The sequence below is a fragment of the Erythrolamprus reginae genome, chromosome 2, assembly GCF_031021105.1.
Source record: "Erythrolamprus reginae isolate rEryReg1 chromosome 2, rEryReg1.hap1, whole genome shotgun sequence".
Classification (NCBI taxonomy): domain Eukaryota; kingdom Metazoa; phylum Chordata; class Lepidosauria; order Squamata; family Dipsadidae; genus Erythrolamprus; species Erythrolamprus reginae.
Genome location: NC_091951.1, coordinates 53,593,720 through 53,614,848, shown reverse-complemented (window position 1 = coordinate 53,614,848; position 21,129 = coordinate 53,593,720). Strand labels below are relative to the sequence as shown.

At 38.7% G+C, this 21,129-nt stretch overlaps 1 protein-coding gene across 3 annotated transcripts in view; it reads left to right on the top strand.

Annotated features, from left to right (window-relative positions):
- Positions 1-19,693, top strand: part of PRICKLE2 (prickle planar cell polarity protein 2) — a 497,544-nt gene extending 477,851 nt beyond the window's left edge. For all 3 annotated transcript variants that reach the window (XM_070738161.1, XM_070738163.1, XM_070738162.1), the window contains exon 8: positions 16,909-19,693. In XM_070738161.1, coding sequence (XP_070594262.1) covers positions 16,909-17,777 — 869 coding nt within the window. In that variant the 3' untranslated portion in view covers positions 17,778-19,693. The remainder of the gene's footprint in view (positions 1-16,908) is intronic.
- The last annotated feature ends 1,436 nt before the right edge of the window (positions 19,694-21,129 follow it).

Genomic DNA, 21,129 nt, shown 5'->3' with positions numbered 1-21,129 from the left:
TGAACTTTACAAAAACTAGCCAGACAAAATCACTAGTTTTATGGAACTGATTTTTTTTCTCTTGTTCCAAAATGAGAAAGGAGTTCAGGCAATAAAAATCTTATTAATGCTTTATCAATGGCTTTTAGCCTAGCTTTATGTAGTAAATAATGTACTAAATGATGAACAAACTCAATGGAGTTCTTGGTTCTGCTTTTAATGTTTGAAACATTTAAAATTACAACCAGGATGGATAAAAACTCAGATTTGTTAAATTTAAATTAGATTTTTTTATTTAAATCATATATTTTTTATTTTTGTCAAATTTATTTTATTAAATTTTAATAAATGTATTGGAATAAAAATCTAGCTAAAGATAGTTTTCTATTTAAAATACACTAATAATTTAGTTATTCGACAAGAAACGGAGCTTAGTTATGTAGCAAGAGGCTGTATATTCTGCAATATTAGGACTATCGGTGAGTCAACAGCGGGTCATAGGAGAAGCTGCTGTGACACAAAGATGACAGTTGCTGTTTAAAAAGTCTTTTTACTAGTGATTTAAATCAAATCCCCCCTGATACCAACTGATTGGGGGAAAACAGAATCATAATCCTGCTAGCTCTACATAAATCAGAAAGTACCCATCCAGGGAAAGTAAAGTCCTGTTTTCTATATAATTAGAATGAACATTATACTGGTGATTCCCTTTCCCTCAAGTTAAGCCTAAACTGGATAACTAAGAAAATATGTGCTGTATATTGTTTTACTGCTTTATGGAATGTCAGTGTCTTCCTCAGCATAAAGATCAGGAATGGAGTTCCCTTAAAACTATTTGCTGACCAAAGTGCAACTAAGATGGTTGAGGGCCTGAAAAAATAACATATGAAGAATGGTTGCAAGAATTGGGTATGGTTAATCTGGAAAAAAGAAGGTCTAGGAGTGACATTATAGCAGTATGTCAATATTTGAGGGCTGGCTGCCGTAAAGAAGAGGGGATCAGCCTATTTTCTGAAGCATTTGAAGGCAAGGCAAGACACAATGGATATAAATTAATTGAGAGAAGCAACCTAGAACCAAGAGCAAACTTCCTAACAGTGAGAACAATTAACCAGTGGAACAGCTTGCCTACAGAAGTTGTGGTTTCTCCATCACTGGAGGTTTTTAACAAAAGATTGGACAGGCACTTGTCTGAAATGGTATAGGGCCACAGGCAGCACATGGAGCCACATCTGAGGGCATGAGAGGTGTTACCTATGTCAGCTCCAGCTCACCAGCTGAGTTTCGGCCCCTGGAGGGTAGGGGAGGCCATTAGGAAAGCCTCCAGAATCTGTGGATGGTGAAAAACAGGCCCAATGGGCCTACTGGAAGTTTGGAAACCAACTCCTGAAAAGGCCTCCTGAAGCCTGGGGAAGACAAAAAATAGCCCAACAGGCCTACTGGAAGTCCAGAGGTTTCAGTGTGGGTGGATGCGTGGGGGGGCCAGCATGGGGTTGATTGTGCGCACATACGTGGGGGAAAGCAATTGTATTGTGGATATTGATTCCCCCGGGCCATTTCCGTTTTACACAAGATTTTTTCTGAGATGTATGATTGTTTTTATACTAAGGGTTTTAAATTGCTTTTTATTGTTGGATTTGTACCGTGTTTTGTGTTGTGAGCCGCTCCGAGTCTCCGGAGAGTGGCGGCATACAAATCTAATTAATAATAATAATAATAATAATAATAATAATAATAATAATAATAATAATAATAATGTACGCACACACGCATGCACTATTGTGCATGTGTCCCGCCCTCTTGGCACCCAAGCCAACAAAGGTTCTCTATCACTATTATAGGGTGTCCAGCTTGAGCAAGGGGTTGGACTAGAAGACCTCTAAGGTCTCTTCCTGTTCTATTCTGATTGTTCACCATTTTCCTCTTCTGTGGGTCTGGCTGGATTCCTCCAATCTGAATGAATGGAGCATTAGAATGACGTTTTTCAGTTGTGCAGCAAAGAGAGAGAGAGAGAGATTGTTTGCCATTGTGACTAGAGATTTTTCAAGAAGCAGAGAAATATGGGAAATGTTTCTTAATCATTTTTCCTCCCTCCCCCCACCCCCATGTTAGCCTGATAATATATTTATTTTAGAATTTAGTCATTTGTAAATTTAGGGAGGCTTAATTTTTTTAAAAAAAATTCTTAGCTTTCCAAAGCCTTCTTGTAGGGAAAGGAAGAAGACAGTTTGAAGTCAACATGGAGTTTTACAGACTTCTGACTTTAGTTTTCAGGTTGTAGTAGAAAGAAAAATAAAAAGCCCCCTGTTTCAAAATCCTCCGGAGAGAAACACTTTTATTCAAATGTTTTGTGCTGCACTGCACGTATGTCAACATCGTGAGTGAAGTACCAAATCAACTAATAGATCTTAGTTTGATACCTTTTATGACCTAAAATATCTTTATGTAATGAGTTTAATGGAGCGGGAGGTTTTTAAAACCAGCAATTTATGGAGTTCACAGAAATTTGCAGGTAATAACTTTTTCCAGTTATTGCAGAAAATGTCAGGACGGGAAGCCTCCCAATGAGGGAAACGGTGCGATATCTGTCAGCTTAAGGTTCACAACAAGCTGTGTGTGACATATTGAGGGCCACACTCCAAAAGGAGACTTGAGGCAGGAGCTGGGGGTAGAAATACCGTATTTTTGGAGTATAAGACACACCTTTTTCCTCTCTAAAAGCGACTGATAATTTGGGTGTGTCTTATACTCCCAATGTAGCTTTTTTTTCAGCCCTAACTAGCAGCTAACGATCTTCCTAGCTCTTACCTTGCAGGCTCTTTCATTGTTTCTCTCTGTGAAGAATGTTTTCCAAGCCCTAAGTCTTTGCAGGGTTTTTTTCATTGCTCTGACTTGCTCCAAATGTTTATTTCCAGACCTAATCAGGTGCTAACGATGTTCCCAGCTCTTACTGGCTTGCAAGCTCTTTCATTGTTACTCTCTCCAAAGAAGGTTTTGGGTTTTTTTAAAGCCCTAACCAGGGGATAAAATAATGTGCTTAAGCTGACCAGCCTAAGGATACTAGCCAGATGAATATCTAGTAAGCAGATTCTTTTCCCTATTTTCCTCCCCAAAAAATAAGGTGCATCTTATACTTTGAAAAATACGGTATGTTTGAAATATCAAAACTGATCCTTTAAGGTATATAGAATGCTCAAAATAAGTACCAAGGTTCTTTTTGATACTCCCAGAAATGTAAACATTTTTTTTAAAGTATAATTTTTAGGGCTCTGGACACCACAAAAGAATGCTGGCAGGCCATATATAGCTGTACTTTTTGCCCCTAATATACATAATATTATTTCCATGAATAGGCATTCTGAATATTTTTTTAAAGGTATTTTGAAAGCAGTCAGGAAGTTCAAATTTTACTTATTCTCGTGGCAATGTCAAACAGTGCTTCCTATGCTTGCATATTTTCTCAGTAATACAGATCCATCTTTGTGGTATTAAATGCATAGGGTTGCCAGCATAAAAAGCCAACTTTGTCCCAAACTAATCATCCTTCTTCAACCACAAACCAATCTTTATTCTAGAAAAACTGAGTTTATCTTCGCTCTCTCTCTCTCTCTGTCTCTCTCTCTCTGTCTCTCTCTCTCTCTCTGTGTGTGTGTGTGTGTGTGTGTGTGTGTATGAAATGGAGACTTTATCCCAGCTTCTCTGTTCACATGACAGATCAGTTGAATTCAATGGATAATATGTGTGATTATTGACTGGGCATTATATTTTCAGACTTATTATCATCACAACGATATTCTATTTTGGTTTATATCTCAGCCTTCTGGTTATTGGGTTCTCATAGACTGATATCATTGGTAATGACAAGAGTTGGTAAATGTTTTCATTCATTGTGTGTTTGAGCACTACTGCCCTCTGCCGGGCAGATTTTTGTTACTTTTAAAAACGATAGCTCCCCATACTCAATTATCTCATGGTGAAAAATCAAACTTAGGTCTATTTATTTATTATTTCAACTAGTATGCTGCCCAACTCCTTGCGGACTCTCGGTGGCAAACAGTAGAATAAAAACACAATATAAAAAACAGTAACACAATTTTAAAAACCCTTAAATTCATTCATTCAGCCGGGACAAGATGGAACCTCAGGTTTTATAGTTGTGCTTCTTTCTAAGTCAGAGATCCATTTAAGAAGGTGGCAGTGAATCTCAATGGCATGACATAGGTGAATATAAATGAAAATATTAATATTTCTCCTCTTACAGATTTTATTAGCAGCTGCCTTTAGGAGAGGAGCAAGTTCTAATACGATCAAGGATTCTTTTCAAAGGAAGCACTATTTTGTGTGCTATTTAAATTTGTGTGCCAAAAAAATGTCTATCACTACGAGTACAGTATATCCATTCTAGCCTGTAAATTTACCAATATGACCCTTATTCTCCTATCCAATGTATATTATTCTTCTTATTCTCCTATCCATGGGGGCGAGCACACGTCACCGTTCCACCTTAGCAATCCACCTCTGGCCACACACAACTGATGAGTTGAGTAAAGTCATTGGCAGAATCACTATTAGATGTCCTGTTAATTTGTCATGACCTTTTGGACAATCATCAGCAAGGCAGTTCTATGTTAGCAAAAGCTTCAGAAGAGAAGGATTTAGGGGTAGCGATTTCTGACAGTCTCAAAATGGGTGAAAAGTGCGGTCAGACAGTAGGGAAAGCAAGTAGAATGCTTGCCTGCATAGCTAGAGGTATAACAAGCAGGAAGAGGGAGATTGTGATCCCGCTGTATAGAGCGCTGGTGAGACCACATTTGGAATACTGTGTTCAGTTCTGGAGACCTCACCTACAAAAAGATATTGACAAAATTGAACGGGTCCAAAGATGGGCTACAAAAATGGTGGAAGGTCTTAAGCGTAAAACGTATCAGGAAAGACTTAATGAACTCAATCTGTATAGTCTGGAGGACAGAAGGGAAAGGGGGTATATGATCGAAACATTTAAATATGTTAAAAGGTTAAATAAAGTTCAGGAGGGAAAATTCTTTAATAGGAAAGTGTACACAATAACAAGGGGACACAATCTGAGGTTAGTTGGGGGAAAGATCAGAAGCAATGTGAGAAAATATTTTACTGAAAGAGTAAACAAACTTCCAGCAGACGTGGTTGGTAAATCCACAGTAACTGAATTTAAACATGCCTTGATAAACATATAGCCATTCTAAGGTAAAATACAGGAAATAGGATAATGGCAGACCAGATGGACCATAGGTTCTTTTTCTGCCGTCAATATTCTATGTTTCTAAGATAGATAGATTCAGTTATTGTCATCCATGCAAGGTAGCACAAACAAGAAGCACCTCCAGAAGTACTAGCTCTGGCTTCATTGTAAGGTTATGTTAACAGAATCTGGTAAGCTTGAAAGTACATCTCCCCCACTCCCCGCCCACCTTTACAGTCCAAAGAAACTCCATCCCTATGAGATGTTTTGCCACCCCCATATTCCTTCTGCAGACTCAGTTGTCTAGTCTGCAGCTCTTTCACCTGTCTCCCAAGGTCATCCCACATATCATTACAGGTATAGTGGCAATGTGTATACCGGTGCAAGATTGGAAGGATCAAGTTAGATCAGGGTGTCAAACTCGTGGCATTGCGACGTGACATGATGTATCATGATTTTTTTCCCCTTGCTAAATGGGGGTGTGGGTGTGGCTAGCGCATGACACATCCGCCCGCAGGCCACGAGTTTCATACCCTTAGCTTAGATCATCATTGAGAAAATGTAAATGGTCACTGAGAGTCAACACCAGCCTGACGTCAGTCAATTAGTCAATCAATCTGGCAAAACCGCATGGCACAGACATCTTTTGTTGCCATGCCCAGGTTTTCAAAAGCTTTGTTGTAATGTAGGAGATCTATTTGGCTGCCGCCTTGTCCATATCAGCAGCACTTTTGAATTAGAGTTTGTTTGGATCAGCCTTCTCTGTTGGGTGTAGTTATTTTCTTGTCTAATTCCTCACCGTTATGTGGTTGATATTATTTATTATCCTGTATTTCTTTTTGGCTTTGGTTTTTTTTTTTACATGAACAGTTCAAAAAGGCACTACGCACATAAGTCAGTCAAATATATAAAGCAAGATAATGTTAATTGCCAAGAAGAATAGATAACCTGTAAAGAGCCTCAGCTAATTTGTATTTTCAAGTTATACGTGTGACTTCATCAGGGCCAAGGATCAATTTTTGTTCATTTCTTTATTGTATGCTTTGGAAGAACATAAGAGCAAAGGCGTTAGAAATAAGAAACTCAGATTCACATAGAAAAAGGTGGGATAAGCAACAAATCTGAAAGGTAATAAAGCTACAATATTCCAATATATCATTTAATACTTACGGTATTATGAGATATTTCATATCCATTTTCTGTCAAAATCCATTGATATTCAAGGATAGATACTGCTGGAACATAAAAACTGCAGTATATCAGGTCATGATTATCTGTCTCCTTACAGGAGATGAACTTATCTATCGAGATGGACCCAGAATGTTCCCTAGGGAATTTGCTTCATCCAGAAAACTAAGAAAAGAAACACAGCCTAATTCTAGCCGTATAGCGGCATTAGAAGGTGGAATATGGGAAACATGTTACAGCTTTTAGAAATTCTGATTTATGAATCTGATTTGTAGGAGATTTGAGGTGTTCTTGGTAACTGAGCACCCTACAGCATCACGCTCAGACCTTTAGCTTTAAAATAATTTAATTGCTACTGGAACATAGTTATTACCAAGTTGACTTGCATATCAGTAATCAGAAGGGATGATCTTTAAGCTCACTGGATTGGCTGGTCCAGCAGGTGGAAGATTGAATGTAAACACTTAAGTACTTACAGGTTTTAGCCCACTCGATAAGGCTCCCATTGATATCCCAACTAATTAGAGGTTTAAAGTGCTTTCGTGAGAGCACTAAACCTTCATTTTAGAGTAAATGGTATTCCTTAGAGCAATATGGTATTAATGCTTTAAGGCATTAGTGCCTACCCACACGAGTTATAGATGGAATGGCTATATCATTGGTATCTAGCAGAACAGAGAGAAGGTGAAAGGCAAAAGATGGAATTCTGGCTTAGCAAAAGCCTCAGCAATATCATTAATGTACAAAAGAAATAGCTTTTTTGCGGTGGAATTAAAAAGAAAAACTAAACATGGACAGAAATGTCGAATTTAGCCTTGAGTTAGCCATTATTGTTCCTTACATTTCTTGTTCCATCTGATGTTATTACATTCCTGTGCTCGTCATTGTCAGCCATTCAGTCATTTCATAAATTTAACCAATGTGCTATTTGCAACAATTTCCAAATGGAATATGTGTCTTCAATATGGGCTTAGCGGCTGTGCTTGAGAACAAGCGTTATTACAATCAGGTGAAATCTGTTTTTGTTTTGTTTGTTTTTTAATTTTTGCGTACTTTTAATTAGCACGAAGTGTGTGTGTATTTTTCTTCAAAACCACGGGAGCTACAAATCGCAAATACTGTACTGAAAGAGAAAAATCTGTCAACATTGATGAAACTGGCGAGATTAGAAAGAAAATACTTGCAGTGCTGTGTGCAGCCTGCGAACCATAAGATGGAAACACGAATGCCCATTGTTTCCAGTGGATTGTTCAAACAGGGATATTCTTGAGAAGTTATAAGATGAAATAGCTATGGGTTTTGTTTTCCAGTATTAATGATGGAATAGCATAGAGTACAAATGCAAGGTATATGTCATATTTTCATTATATGATATGTTTGAAATACCTTGAATAATCCCCACTTTCTTGAAATTACCTGACAAATTGAAAGAAATGGCTATTATTACTGTCAGATATAACATTTTATTATTAGCTCTCTCTTTTTTTCATATTACATCTGGCAAAAAGCTATACATTATCCTACTTCAGGTACAAACATTTTTACTTCCATTCTCAAATTCCCACGGGAAAAATATGCTGTTGTTCTCCAAACAATATTACTGGATGGATATTCATATATTTTTTATGATTATTAGGTGGATATTCATATATTTTTAAACCTGATTTTTATTGGGTGGATTTTCATATACAGTATCTTTAAACTTGACTTTTAAAAAAATATAGATCATTTTCTGGTAACGAAATTCAGCTGCTGCTAAATTTGATTATATCCTTCCTTCCTACCTTCCCCCTCTCCTCTCTCTCTTAGCCATTCCCTTTTGGAGTCATATTGATAATTAGTACTTCCACTCTGAGATGGCATTCAGAATTTATCTGATATTGAATAATTTGTTCTGCTTTGGTTTGTATTCTCAGCTCTTTTCTCCAGCACTAAAATTCAAAGATGTCCATTGGTCCCCTTTCTGTTGATCCATCTATCAAAATGGTTTTATAGCTGGGAAAATGGGGCTTTGTTATTCAGTACTTTTGTTGTCAATATCACATTTTTCCATTTTAATATTTTGACTGACTTGATTATCCCATTCTATCTCTCATATTTCAGATATTTCTTTAATTAATGTCTTGATTACTACCGTATTTATGTGAATTTTTGAGCCTTGGAAAACAATAGTCTGTTATTACTTAAATTCTGACTATTTTCATTAGATTGATATTTTCTATTGAGGTGACATTAGTATGTGCTTTAATGTTGGATATCAAATAGTTTGCACTCAGCATGGTGTTATACTCATACGTCTGGTTGATAATGTTTTTCCTAGCAATTTCAGTTCCAATTTTTATTTCTTTTGAGTATTCATTTGTACAATTTCCTGTCACTCAGTTCTAAAAAGGCTCTGAGTGGCACACAAATGATGCAAAATAACTAGTCTTAAAAGAAACCAAAAAAAAAATAACTGTCTCCTAACCAGTAATCATGAAACATGCTTTTGTGCACTTTCCCAATTTTGAACTATTTTGTTGTGCCTGGATTCTTGTCTAGCTGTTGCTTCCTGACCATCATTCAGATTTTTCAATAAGATTAGTTGCCTTTAACATATAGAAGTTGCTTTCTATAATTCATCATGGTCTACACAACAAATACAAAACTTAATAGAGCCAATTTGCCTAATGGTTAAGGCATCAGGCTAGAAAGGGTGATATCATGAGTTCTAATCCGTCCTTAGGCCAAAAAAAATAAAAAGCCAACAACATCATATCTGGGTGATTTTGGACCAGTTACCTCATAGGGTTGTTATGGGGAAGATAGGAGGAAGAACATGTGTTGCATATGTTTGCTGCCTTCTGCATCCATCAGTTGTGTTTTTAGGTATTGCTAAAGTCTGGAAAGAAAAACTGGAGAATTCACTTAGTATATGAAATAAATTAGGAGCCGGGGTGGCGCAGCAGGTAGAGTGCTGTACTGCAGGCCACTGAAGCTGACTGTAGATCTGAAGGTCAGCGGTTCAAATCTCATCACCGGCTCAAGGTTGACTCAGCCTTCCATCCTTCCGAGATGGGTAAAATGAGGAGCCGGATTGTGGGGGAAATAAGCTGGTTCTGTTAAAAAGGGCTATTGCTAACATGTTGTAAGCCGCCCTGAGTCTAAGGAGAAGGGCAGCATAAAAATTGGATGGATGGATGGATGGGGATGGATGGATAGATGGATGGATGGATAGATGATAGATAGATAGATAGATAGATAGATAGATAGATAGATAGATAGATAGATAGATAGATAGATAGATAGATGGTAGTTTTATGTTTAGAATAGAGTAGACATGATTGCAGTGTTCCAATATCTCAGGGGTTGCCACAAAGAAGAGGGAGTCAAACTATTCTCCAAAAGCACCTGAGGGTAGAACAAGAAGCAATTGGTAGAAACTAAACAAGGAGAGAAGCAACTTAGAACCAAGGAAACATTTCCTGACAAAACAATTAATCAGTGGAACAACTTTCCTCCAGAAGTTGTGAATGCTCCAACACTAGAAGGTTTTAAGATGATGTTGCATAACTATCTGTCTAAAGCAGTGTAGGGTTTCCTGCCTAAGCAAGGGGTTAGACTAGAAGACCTCCAACGTCCCTTCCAATTCTGTTGTTGTTTTTGTTATTGTTGTTGTTATTACACTTTATTTGGCCAAGGGTGATTAGACCCACAAGAAATTTGTCTTGGATGCAGAAGCTCTCAATGTACATGGAAAGCAACATATTCATAATCATAATATGATACCAATAAGAGGAGGTAGTAGAGAAGATGAGAAGGATAAAAATAATACCACAGCTGTACAACATGGGTAAATATACTTAGACATAGAACAATACTGTTAGGTGTTCGGCAGAGTGATGGCACAAAGGGGGGGGGATGTCTCTTTATGTTTAGTTGTTTTGGCATGCTGTACTCTATAGCGGGTTTCCTGAGGGGAGGAGTTAAAACTATTTATGTCCAGGACATGCCTGGGATAAACATATATCCATCCTAAGATAAAATACAGGAAATAGTATAAGGGCAGACTAGACGGACCATGAGGTTTTTTTCTGCCGTCAATCTTCTATGTTTCTAGGATGTGAGAGGTCTGCAGATATTTTCTCAGGCCTTCCTCCTCCTCCTGACCCATGGAGTATATAGGTCCTCAATGGAAGGCAGGCTGGTTGCAATTGTTTTTTTTCTGCAGTTCTAAGTATCAGTTGGGAGTCTGTATCTCTCCTGTTTGGTTGCTGTACAAAACCAGACTAAATTATCAAAGTACAGATGACAGACTCAATAATTCCTCTGTAGATCTGGGTCAACAGCTCCCGAGGTAGTTTGAACTTCCTCGTTTGACCCAGGAAGAACATTCTTTGTTGTACCTTTTTAAATGATGGTTCTAATGTTAAGTATCCATCTCAAGCCCTGGGAGATTATAGAACCCAAGATTTCCCTTTTTTTTTTTTTTTTTTTTGGTTTATGATAAAAATTCTTTGTCACTTTTGGAGGGTACTGGAAAAGGCCCCAAAGATGTGGGTTTTTTTAAAAGAAAGCAACTCCTTGTTTTTCTTTCAAGATGTTTTGCTTCTCATCTGAGAAACTTCTTCAGCTCTGACTAGATGGCAGGGAATGGAAGGAATTTATAGCTGAAGAAGAAAAATGAAACAGTCCAGTTGCCTCCTGGGGGAGGAAAGAAAGGCACATTTGGGACAGCCATATGACCTGGGTGACTGAGAATCTCCATATACCTTTACTGGAAAAGAAATTGATATTTCTAGACTCATAGAAACATAGAAGTCTGACAGCAGAAAAAGACCTCATGGTCCATCTAGTCTGCCCTTATATTATTTCCTGTATTTTATCTTAGGATGGATATATGTTTATCCCAGGCATTTTAAATTCAGTTACTGTGGATTTATCTACCACATCTGCTGGAAGTTTGTTCCAAGGATCTACTACTCTTTCAGTAAAATAATATTTTCTCATGTTGCTTTTGATCTTTCCCCCAACTAACTTCACATTGTGTCCCCTTGTTCTTGCGTTCACTTTCCTATTAAAAACACTTCCCTCCTGAACCTTACTTAACCCTTTGACATATTTAAATGTTTCGATCATGTCCCCCCTTTCCCTTCTGTCCTCCAGACTATACAGATTGAGTTCATGAAGTCTTTCCTGATACGTTTTATGCTTAAGACCTTCCACCATTCTTGTAGCCCGTCTTTGAACCTGTTCAATTTTGTCAATATCTTTTTGTAGGTGAGGTCTCCAGAACTGAACACGGTATTCCAAATGTGGTCTCATCAGCGCTCTATATAGCGGGATCACAATCTCCCTCTTCCTGCTTGTTATACCTCTAGCTATGCAGCCAAGCATCCTACTTGCTTTCCCTACCGCCTGACTCTAGACTCACTTCTTTAGCTTTCCATATCTCCTTACAAGCTACAAGTAAAGGTGGTCTTAATGACTTGACTTACAACCAATATTGGGTTCCTATCTGGATGGGGGAGGGACGGAGTTCCAGTAGTGAAATTGGAGCTGTGTGTAAGATTTGGCTTCTGTGCATGCACAAGAAGCAAAATCTTGTGAGAGAACATGCAGGCATGCGAGATTTCAGCAATTTTCGGTGATTTTTCGCTTCTGCACATGCACAGAAGCAAAAAAAATTGCTGAAATCTCAAGCACCTGCATATTCTCGCAAGATTTGTTTCCTGCGCATGCGCAGAAGCCAAATCTCACTCCAAGGCACATCTGCGCCTGCCGGACATACACCTGGAGCTACATGCGCATTCACGCCGGTAGCGGAAGTAAGTTGCAACCTGCTTACAACTATTTGCTTAGCGGCCATTTTGAGGTTACAACAAACCTCAAAGTGATTTAAAATCTGGATTCGAAAGTTCTGACATCTCCCAATCATCCACATGTACCCAATGTGACCACATTTTGGGCACTTGGCAATCAGTAGCACTCATATTCATCTTACTGTATTTTATTCTGATTTTGTCAGAATAAACTTCTTTTTAGTTTTGATTTCTGGCCAAAAGTACAAAAACAAAACCTCTGATCCATAGAGAGCAACAGGTTGGCTTAATAACCACAATGTTCACTTTACAAGTACAGCATTTGCTTTATGACTGCCACAAAGAAAAAGGTCATAAAGTGGACCACAGATATATATGGCAATCTGCTTAACAACTATCATTTTTTATGACCGAAATGGCAGACACTATTATGGTTGTTGTAAATCGAGGTCTATCTGTAAATGAGAGAGCTAAAAATATATGTTAGAAAATCTGAATTGATGCCTTCTAGATTATTCAATTCCTAAAGAAAGGATTTGGGAAAAGATGGTGGTGCCTTCTGTTGATTAAAAACTATTTAAATTTGATGATGACATTTCATGAAAACATTTCAGAACAAGTAAGATTCGCCCCCACCCCCCAGGATGTCTCCTTATGACAATCCTTATCCAGAAGGACTGAAGCAATTTCACACTACCTTCTTTTCTTTTTAGGATTGACATTAATATAATTTTATATTATCCAGAATTGGCAAATAAATCTGTTTCAGATTGCTTTTATATTTATTTTGGGAGGTAAAAAACATGCAAGTAGGTTTAAGGCAATGTGTTCAAGCTTCGATTTTGTACTCTGGAAAAAGTATCTCATTATTCTCTTTTTTTAAAAAACCGTACCCTTTGGTGAGAAAAGCTTGCCGGCTTTATCCACCAATAGAAAATAAATAACAACAGTTTAGGTCAAACTAAGGCCTTGGAATATCTGCAAATTATTTTTCAACTCTCTGCTGACTGGAAAGAATAAATAAAAGCTGTCGCGGATTAGGCCCAAAGTATTTTGCTTTTAGCACAAATGATAATTGTGTGCTTACTGCTTTAAATATCTGTAAAACTGGAGTCATTCCCCTTTTGTTTTCTGCTTCCCAAATTTTCATTTATATAAACTCAAATTCTCACAAACGGTCCAATCCAAATGTTTAAGTTTGATATATTCTGAGGAACCTCAAGTATAAAACTCACTAGGTTAGGAATTCTAATTACAGTGGTACCTCTACTTAAGAACACCTCTACTTAAGAACTTTTCTAGATGAGAACCGGGTGTTCAAGATTTTTTTGCCTCTTCTTAAGAACTATTTTTTACTTAAGAACCTGAGCCTGGAAAACTTTCCCAGGAAATTTGAGAGCGGCAGAAGGCCTGGCCACTTTCCTGCCATTCCCCCTTTAATCCTGGCCATCTCGGGCTTTTCTGGGCTGCCAGAGGAGCCTTTCAGTGGTGCTTAAGGTGGCTTTGGCAGTCCAGAGAGAACGAAGCATTTTCCTTTCTCTGGGCGTTTGGAGAGGGAATAAACCTCTGCCAGCGCCCAGACGAAAAAAAACACTCCCTTCGCTCTGGGCAGCGACTGTCCTCCTCTTCTTCCTCCTCCTACCCCCATCCAAATTCCGAGCTTTTATTTCTTTCCTAATGGGTTTGCACGCATTATTTGCTTTTACATTGATTCCTATAGGAAAAATTGCTTCTACTTACAAACGTTTCTACTTAAGAACCTGCTCACGGAATGAATTAAGTTCTTAAGTAGTGGTACCACTGTACTTCATTTAAGGAGCTTCTAGGTAATCTTGACCCCTTAGATTTTGATTTAAATGGATGCTTAAGGAAACATTTCCCCTGATTATTTTACAGTTTCAGTACAGTGGTGGTCAGGTGCGTCATCCCAGTAGCAAATTCCAGGATGCGCTGGAAGCTGCACATCCCCGACATGATGCACGTATGCCCCTGCATGAGATTTGGCTTTTGCGCATGTGCAGCAAGCAAAATCTTGGATGAGGACGCTCCTGCAAATGAGATTTTTGCAATTTTTGCTGATTTTTAACTTCTGCACATGCGTGGAAGCACAAATATCGGCGAAAATTACCAAAATCTCGCTCATTCTCATCCTTGGAATGGGAGGGGGAGAGGAAAAAAAACAGTTTTCAGTTCTTGACTACTGCAGTCTTACAACCCGGTATTTGGTTTCATTACATCCAGGAGAGCCAATATAAAGTTAAAAGAGAAGACACAGATTTTTTAAGCAATTGAAGCTTAATCCCTGTGGGAGTAATTTGGGGTTGAAGACCATTGCAATTCAGATTGACGTTTTTTCGTCCTAAACCAGTGATGGCAAACCTTTATTTCCTCGGGTGCCAAAAGAGTGTGGGCACGTGCTGTTGTGCATGCATGAGTGCCCACACCCATAATTCAATGCCTTTCCCTCCCCCATCCACCCCGGAGGCTCTCTGGAAGCCAAAAACAACCTCTGAGAGCCAAAAAGTAGCTGACTGGCACATACATGCATATTGGAGCTGCGTTAGAGCAACAACTCACATGCCAGCAGATATGGCTCTGCGTGCCACCTGTGGCACCCGTGCCATAAGTTCCCTGTCACTGTCCTAAACTATCTTGGCAGGTCTGATGGAGATAAAACTTGCCATCAATTGCACAAAGTATCTGCAGAAATATCTAGACAGATGGCTAATTTTTGCACAGGTGCTATTACTATTAGGAAGCTAAATTTATAATATTCCTGATTATTAATTGCATACATTTGCCTACTTGTGACATTAAAAAATGTAAGAGTCCCCAGCGACTTTTACTCCGCTAACTGCACTGACTTTAGGAGGTGGTGCTCATCTCCATTTTAAGGCCTGAATACATTTCTATGGTCATGTGGTCATAATGTCATAGAGCACTGTTATCTTCCAACAGAAGTGGTACTTATTTATCTACTCACATTTACATGCTAGGTTGGCAGCTTCAGCAAGTAATGGGAGCTTACCCCATTGCATGGGTGAACTCCCGTTACTAGAACCTGGGCTGCTAGCTTTCCGGTCAACAAAACCAACGCTTTAACTGCTTAGCCAATGTGCCTTCTTATGACATAGTCAGAATTAATTGGTTTCCACATATCTTTGGGAATTTCAAGTATTTTTTTAAAAAAATAAAGGGTTTTTTTTACTCCGTCTCTTTGTTTAGGACAGCTCATCTTTCACCATAACTCAAAATTAAATCTAGATTATGTCTAGTTCATGTGAAAGTTAACAATTCGCAGGATGAAGGATACTGCTCAAACAGCGTAGGATGGTGATAGTTTCAAGTTACTTTCCAACAAATGGTTGGGATGCAATCATTTGTTGGAAACGATAGAATCTGGAATAAACTTTGGAGAAAAATGATGCCATCTTCTGCGATATCTCTTTCTCCCATATTGCAATGGATGCAATCTGGAGAAAGTTATAAATATAATATATAATTATATTTTGTTAGTTCGCAAGATGGATGAGTGAGAATAAAACAATGCAGAAAAAGTGAACCATGTGGAGAACTAAGAATAAATAAAAATGGTGATAGTTTGGTCAGCATCTTTTTAGAAGAAGGTTTGTTATGAATATGGGCTTTTAAGCTTACAGGTGTTTGTTGGAAAGCGATGAACATAAAACCCTGATAGATTTGAATGAATATTTTGAAGGAAGAATGAGTGGTTTAATGGTACTGATGGAAGGGAAATGCTCAGGGTCCTTGGTGCTCTCGAGCTTGGTTGTTTTCTTGCAGACTTTTCATTACCAAACTATATAACATCATCAGAAGGAAATGGGGTTTGCTTTCCTGATATAAGGGTAATAAGAGGTTCATAATGTGGGCAGATCTAAAGGCAGTGAGAGGTTGATAATGTGGAGCAGACCTAAAGGCAATGCGAACCTAGAAGAAATGGAAAAAGCAACAAGAATTAGAGTAAAAAGAAAACTGCGTGGAATAGAATGAAAATAACTATTTTATGTAGCGCCACAGTTATATGTAGGAGTTATATTAATGGAACATGAAAATGAAGAATTAGTTTGGTGTAGTGATTAAGGTATCAGGCTAGAAAGTGGGAGACTGAGTTCTAATCCCAACTTAGGCTCAAAGCCAGGTGTAGTTTTGGACCAGTCACTCTGTCTCAGCCCTCGGAAGGAGGCAATGACAAACTATTTCTCAAAACCTTTCACAATAAAACAGCAGAGATTTGTCCAGGCAAATTACCAGGAGCTAAAAAAACAACTGACTTGAAGGCAATATACAGTAGGTAATTTAATTTGATTTGATTTAAGTCAAATTTAAGTCAAATAGGTAGATATATTCAGAGAGATAAAATTAATTGGCAAGACTCTAGTGTAAGAGAACAATAGTCTAATGACAGAACTTAGAAAGTTCAGTTGAAAGGTTGCACTCTAGATAGAACATCTAAATTTAAATTGCTTTATTATCATCATCATCATCATTATCATCACCTGGCACTTGGGTCTTAGTTAATAAATCAAAAGTATATGAAGTTATGCTGGATTTCACAGCTACCTAAAAAGTACAAAGAGTCACAGAAATGCCATTGTGTTGTCATTTAAAATCTTAAACACATCAAAGATCCAATAATAGTTTTAAAACTAATTGAGCATGTGACTAAATATCGCTGTGTCTTTCTCTGTCTCTCTTGAAAAGGTCTGTCTGCAGATGGTGGTGCCAAGCGACAGGAACATCTGTCCCGATTCTCCATGCCAGATCTAAGCAAAGATTCGGGAATGAACGTCTCGGAGAAGATGAGTAACATGGGAACCCTCAACTCTTCTGTACAGTTCAGAAGTGCCGAATCCGTCCGCAGCCTCATTTCTGTTCAGCAGTACCAAGATGTTGAAGCCAACCTACACAATCTTGCCAATCCCATTGGATACATGGACACCTCATCCCATGGAAGGATGCACCAGAGCTTTGATTATGAAAGTGGGATGGCTGGTAACAAATTGCCTGGACAAGACAATATCAGGCATCCCCCGATGAGCGAACGCACACCCAGACGGACTAACATCCGAGAGGATGATCGGCGTTATCGCCCCCACAGGCCCCGACGGTCCAGGCGCTCCCGCTCAGATAATGCTCTTCATCTCACTAGTGAACAAAACTATAAGTTGAAAGAGAGGCCCTCTCTACGAGCCAGAGAGGACTACGACCAATTTTTGCAGCAAAGAAGTTGCCGGGAGACCATGGAGCAGAACACCCGGAGAAATCTGTACGGTCAGTGTCCGAGGACCGTCTCAGACCTGGCTTTGCAAAATCACTTTGGCGAGAGATGGGGACCCTACTTTGCTGAATACGACTGGTGCTCCACGTGCTCCTCCTCCTCCGAATCTGACAATGAAGGCTACTTCCTCGGAGAACCGATTCCACAACCAAGCCGACTCCAGTACGTCACCAATGAAGATCTTCTTCACAAATACGGCTCATACAACATGCCTAAGTCTTCTACACTGGGTGGTCGAGGACAGTTACACAGCCGAAAAAGGCAAAAGAGTAAAAACTGTATCATAGCATAACTGCGTGACCCAAGCACAGTGTTAGAGAATGTAATTATTTCATCAACTTGCACTGCTCTAGGTTTTCAAGCGCTTTTTATTGTAACAAAACAATCCAGGCAAAACAGGGAGCTGTTAAGAGGAGGTCATAGACAAAAGGTCTATAAATAGTGATAATTGTTGGCATGGTGAATATATTTTGCACATTTTATTTGGGGGAGGAAGGGAGGGAGGGATAAAAATTTATTTTAGCATGTTATAGTTACAAATTTACCTCCTTCCCATAAGTAGCTGCCATCCATTTAATACCCTGTTCACCCATATGTTTTTAGTTGACGTTGTTTTCTTTTAATGAGCAGTTAGCTACTCGTTTTGTTTAATCTCTCCTTTTTTCTTTCTTTCTTTTTCCTTTCTCTTGGCTTTTTATTTCCACCACCTGTCTAAGGGGGCTATTTTCCCCACCAGATTGCAAAGAAGCGGATGTTAATTCCCGCATTTGTTCAGTCAATGAGAGTTTGGGAGAATAATACTTCCGTATTTGGTAATGTCAGAAGAATGTCTTCCTCATAGGGGTCACTGGGATACCCAGAGACATCTATTGTGAGTTTTTTTGGGCAGATCTAAAAACAAAGATTGATTCAGAACCCTTTTTTAGCCACCACTTTCCCTTTGGTATCAGCAGAACACCCCCCCCACCCCCCACCCCTACTTAAAAGTATGTCATTTTTTTAAAAAATTCCTGAATTCTCAGGCTACTTTTTCAGGCATTGCAGGTTACCTTCCTATTGGTCCATATCATAAACACAAAGTAGGAAATGAGTTTTGGGGGTTTTTTTCCTTTAAAAAATAGAAGCATACAGATACATTTACACACACCATTAAGTGTAAAAGTTAAAGGACCCGGGTCTGAGAAGAAAGTTTACATCTCTTTAGAGAGGGGAAAGTCACGAAAATTTTAACTTTTTTGGGGTGGGTGGGTGGGGAAGGTTACAACCAAAAGAATTGTAAATGGTTCTGTAGTGTCAGCATGAGCTTGTTTTAAGTATAGAATTGTTTACTGGTGCTCTGGTTTCCTGGCATATGTTAACTGCTGTTCATTACCAAGAGGTATCTTTTTTCTGACAGTCATAATACAATGAATTCACCCTAATCACATTACACTTACGTTCTACCCTTGGGTGATGACCACTTCAAGCCCGTTTATGGAGGCCGTTTGAAGGACCCATACTCGGGGTAGAACGGACTTCATTCTTTGGAAGTAGAAGAACACAACAATAGCTTCAACATTGGGTAGTTTTATATATATAGGCCTCACAATGTATTGTGTAGTACGGTGGATGTGAGGTTTCTCTCTCTCTCTCTCTCTCTCACACTCTCTTCTCTCTCTTTGTGCTTTAAAATAATTGGGAGACTGACATCAAGACGTGTTCTTTATTGTTTCCAGACAAAACGCAGTCAGAAAGAAGGAAATACGTTTCTGTTATTGTATATTTTTATTATAGGGTTGTAAAACGGGTTTCAGTAGATTCTGAGGTAAGTCAGATCTTGGACAGCTGACCATACCTGTAATGTGGGTTTCGCCAGAGAATGTAAAGACTCTGTTAATACAAACGTCTATTGAACAGATGGCAAAATACAAACTTGAGTGCCAGTGGGATTTTCACAAGCAGATGTGAGGGCCCCAAGGAGCTTCAGCTGGACTTCAAGAAGCAGAGGCTTTGGGCCCAATCCACCTGTGCCACTGGCAGACAAGCCCTGATGCAGTATTACTCCAACCACGAGGGACAGTCAAGATTGTGATTTGGAACGCGATGACTGGGAAGGGAATCTCAGATGACGATGTATCCGTAACACAGCTAGCAATCTTTTGTTGTGTGAAAGGAGAATGTGATGATGATTTTTTTCCCCAAAAAAATAAAAAAGAAAGAAAAAGAAAAGAGATTTGGTGATGTGTAAAGAAAAGAAAAAAGAAAAAAAAAAGACCAAGCTTCAATGAATTAATGGCCCCAATAGAAACTGTGTCTTCCTTTGTTAAAAATACATCATGGGTGTCAAAACTTGCGGCATCACGTGACGTGTTGGGACTTTTTTCCCATTTGTTAAACTGGGTGGGGGCGGGGCCAGCATGTGACATATTGGCCCGCAGGCCGCGAGCTTGATGTCCCTGAGATAGATTTTATTTTATGGTGGTCTCATCCAGGTTTACATTCTGGCATTTATTTTTCTTCAATGTGTGATATTTTTATGTGGTCTACTCCAGTGGTTCCCAGCCTTTTTTTGCCCAAGCCCTACCTAAGCATCTCTAAAATCCTGATATCCCCCCCCCATGACATATAATTCTTACTATTCAAAAAGTGAACTCCTACTCATGTGGAGGAAGCCTAAAAGACCAATAACTTGGTTTAAACAAGGTTCCGATTGCCCCTATTAAAAATCAACCCACCCACCCCCGTGGGGTGTAGCCTCGTGCTGGGAACCAGGGGTCTATTCAGAGAGATGGAATTTCCATTGCATTTCATTATAAGGGGCACTCAAGTCACGGGAGGGATGGAAGGAGAGATAGATAGGCAGATAATGGATGGAAAGATAGGCAGAAGAACAGCTGGGTGATACAAATTTTAAAAGCATGTTCTACTCATGAATTATTTCAGAGTCCTGCAACTTCTGATTGGTTTAACTTCAAATGAAACCAATAATCTGGAAAATAGTGTAGGGTTAGTGATGTAGAGTAACATTATAGAAATAATTATATGATTTCTCTTATTACACAATTTTATGTTATTATATTATAAAATAAGTAATATATAAATCTATTATACATTTTTTTTTTAAAAACTAGGCTCTGTAAGTAAGCAGACATGCTAAGTCACAAGATATGATTCACAAACCACAGTGTATCGCTTTTGCACATTGCAATAAGCCAGCATCAAAAAACAACATTGCAAGCACAGTTTGTCACGAGGCTCCAGGAAACCACTGAATTTAGATTTTCATCTTTGCACTGATGAGTGTTGTATCAAAATTCAAGGTCACGCCTCTTTCCATAAAAGAATTCAAAGTTTCTATCTGGAATTTAGAAAAAAACAGTGTTTGCCTTTTTTCCCAAATATGAATAATAGACCAACTTAACAAACCATCAGCAAACCAAGTATGGTCACCTAGTTTGTAAATGGGAATAACGTGCTTGTTACACATCAAGAAAGAGAAACAGACTATAAGAATAGTGGGTTGCTGTGGAGTGGACACTACATGTCACATTGTGAGCTGCCTTCTGAATGCAGTTAAGGAAGTTTATTGACTACTTGACCATGAAAGTCACATGTGTCACATGAGAAGAGTGATGGTAAGTATAAAGTAAGCAGAATGGTTTAAT